This window comes from Daktulosphaira vitifoliae, unplaced genomic scaffold (assembly GCF_025091365.1).
Source record: "Daktulosphaira vitifoliae isolate Bord-2020 unplaced genomic scaffold, ASM2509136v1 Scaffold_1, whole genome shotgun sequence".
NCBI classification, from domain to species: Eukaryota; Metazoa; Arthropoda; class Insecta; order Hemiptera; family Phylloxeridae; genus Daktulosphaira; species Daktulosphaira vitifoliae.
In genome coordinates, this window is record NW_026099572.1 from 986650 (window position 1) to 989910 (window position 3261).

Consider the following 3261-nt stretch of genomic DNA (forward strand, 5'->3'; position numbering starts at 1 on the left):
TCTTGTTTCAAACGCAATTAGTGTTCTCTAATGTTTTGTTATTGCAACAAGTTAATTACTAAACGTTGTTTACTTGAAAATAAAATATGTAATTATAACTAGATGTGTTCTTTATTATGTTACTTTAATTTTTTTTTCTAGGCTAAATGGAAGAAAAAATTAAATATCACGAAGATAGAATTATTGTGACCAGTGTTACACTGAGTTACATAATTTTGGAGAACGTTGATATCTATGGTTTATCCGTTGAGCTTATCATTTATCAGAATTAACTGGCGAATAATTACTTTAAACAGACATTTCAATGTTTTCAATTAATTTAATAATTTTATATCTATTGTAACAATTATTTCATTTTAAGCTACACTTAAATCAAAGATTTAAATAAATATTTATTTATTTTTTAAAAATTTAATTTTTAAAATGTCTTCTAAGGATACTTCAACTCTAAATTTTAGAAAAGTAAATATTAGTGTTTTTTTTTTAGATTATTTTTATTTAGTAATTATGATTTGATGTATTACTTATATAAGAATTTTTTTAATTAATACATTTATTTTAAAAATGACAGTTAAAATTCTATTTAGTTTAATTTTGTATTTTTACTACATGATGTTTAAAACGTAAATTTCATAGGAAATTTAATTATCTAAAGTATCAATTAAATTTCATGTATAAATAAGATAAATATATTTTCAAGTTTAAAATTATTTTTATTAAAAATTATTATTTGAAATGATTTAGTTAAATCATTAAATGTAATTATTATAAAAAAGTAAAGTAATTAAGTTTGTTAGTTGTGTATAAATACTTCAGAAATAAATCAAACCTCTTCTAGTTAATTGATAATCCAACTAGAAGAGGTTTTTCTTTTTACAAATTATTATCCTTCCCACTTTAAATAAAATAAAAATGATCAAATTAAGAAAATGATTGCAAATAACGACAATTAACAATAATTGCAAATTTTGATCCACTATTTCACAAGTTATTAATATTTAAAAATAGAATAAAAAAATGGGTCTGTTTATTTTTATCTCTCATTTTTTCTGAATTATGCATCTTCTTCTTCAATATAAAAACATTTATAATATAAAATAATAACTTAAAAGTTGTTATCAATTATTAATTTTTTAGTCTAATTATTTTCTTCTTTTAAACCAGTTAAATATTTATGTTTCCATTTAAAATACTAAAGTTGATACAATTTCAAGAGATATAATAGTTTTATGTTACTTGTTGCTTGAAATGCTTGAGGATATATCCATGTTTGCAGTTGAGTTCTGACGTTTCTGACTCATTGCAGAGTCCATCTTCAGAGTGATGGTTGCTAGTCGGTGGCTGCAACTATACTATAACTATAACTATACTATATAGTATATATTATATATTATAATATACATATATTTTTCTTTTCTAATTTTCACTTAATTAGTGTATATAATTCTGTTAAAGTAATCAAGGTTAAGTATATTAGTTATTTTTTGTAACTTTTTAGTACATTAGTGACAGCCTTTTTTTTATATTTTTGATCAATAATTGATTTTATATATCTATTTTAATAATAACTCGGGTTTATTGTAATTTTTTTTAAATATTTTATTTTTACATAAATGTTGCTGAAGAAGCTTATAAATTTAATTTCTTAACAAATACCCTGCAGAATAATAGATTTTTTGAAACCTTTTATTAAACATATTGTCACTGTTGTATAAAAAGTGATCAAGGCTAAATTTTATTTTTATTTTATTTTTTGTGGCAGTAATTTAAAGTTGTAAGCGACTAAAAATTTTTAATTTTAAGATTTACAAATATAAAAATATCTATTTTTAAACATTTTAAAATTATTTTCAATTATTGATAAGTATTATAAAAGGAAAAATTTATTTTTGATAAATTAGACAGCATGTGGCATTATAATAGTGCCAAACTATTATAAGATTTCAATCAGAAAATTTTATCTTCTTCAATTGTCACAATCAAATTAAATCCATAATAATAGTATAAATTAGTAAAAAATTACTTTGGAAAAGGAGTCTAGATACAATGGGCTAGTCGGTGTATAATAACAATGGGGTGTTTTTGGTGATTATAAAAAAAGTACCAGAGTATTATAGACACCATTTATCAAAATTTAATTATAGTAGAATAATATTTTATATTCCTGTTAACATTTTTTAATTGATTAATTTTATTTGTATCTTATTTAGTTATAATTTTTTTTTAGGTCGAAAATGAAAGTAATGAAAATCTTGGCAATAATTGTTTTGATAAGGTAAATTAATAAATATAATTGTTAAAGAAAGGTACAATTTGCTTCTTTTATTCTTTTTAACTATTCATATAAAAATAGGCTCATTCATTAAATAAGGTTTCTACATACAATTTTTAATACAAGGTGATTCCTTAACTATGCCTCATGAAATATCTTTGAAAATCATTACATTGTTGAAAATATATAATGATTAATAATTAATATTTTTGAAGATATTTCATTAGGCGAGTTAAGAAGTCCTTTTATATGTTATTTTAGACTGTTTGTAAACAATTATAAAAAAAAAGATTACTATTTATGTACAATTAAATTATTTTAAAAAACTTAAATTTTTAAAAATTCAAACTAAAATGTTATTTTATATCTTAATGGTTGTTGTAAAAGTTTTGCACATTTTGTTTTTATTTATTCATTAAATCGGTTCACAATAAGTGTAATATTTACTGAATAATTTATAATACGACAGGTGAACATGAAAAAACACAAATTATTAAGATTTAATTAAACAAACAGTAGATATAGATGAATTTATATATTATACTTACTACTTTATTGGTGAGTTCAGTACTTCTTAAGAATTTAAACAATTGAGATATGCCTTCTTAATCAGGTCTCAATAATGAAAGATAAGTAAAATAATAATTTTTTTTTATTCTAAATAGGCTCTACATTGTGTGATTGTGTTTAATAGTAATTATAATTCTATGAATAAGATATATACAATTTTTTTAGATATTAGGTAATTCTTTTTTGTACATTTGTTTAGGAATTCTGTATAATAAAAATAAAGTACTAAAAATATTGAAATTTTTTTAGATGATTTTCTCTAACTTTATGTTATATGAGTAAGCATTACTCACCTTAATCAATACTTTAGTATTAAGAGGCTAAGTTCCTCCAAAATTTTAGGAAAATTGTATTAGCTTCGATGCGAAGCTGAGAAGGTATTAATTTTACTATGATGTGTTTTTTTTTTTTTTTTTTTT

The 3261-nt window shown here is 20.7% G+C and overlaps 1 protein-coding gene across 1 annotated transcript in view; it reads left to right on the forward strand.

The window, feature by feature from the left end:
- The first annotated feature begins 218 nt into the window (after positions 1 to 218).
- Positions 219 to 3261, forward strand: part of LOC126895881 (metacaspase-2-like) — a 28522-nt gene continuing 25479 nt past the window's right edge. Inside the window, exons 1-2 of the mRNA XM_050668177.1 lie at positions 219 to 462; positions 2228 to 2275. Of these exons, the coding sequence (XP_050524134.1) occupies positions 424 to 462; positions 2228 to 2275 (87 nt within the window). The 5' untranslated portion in view covers positions 219 to 423. The remainder of the gene's footprint in view (positions 463 to 2227; positions 2276 to 3261) is intronic.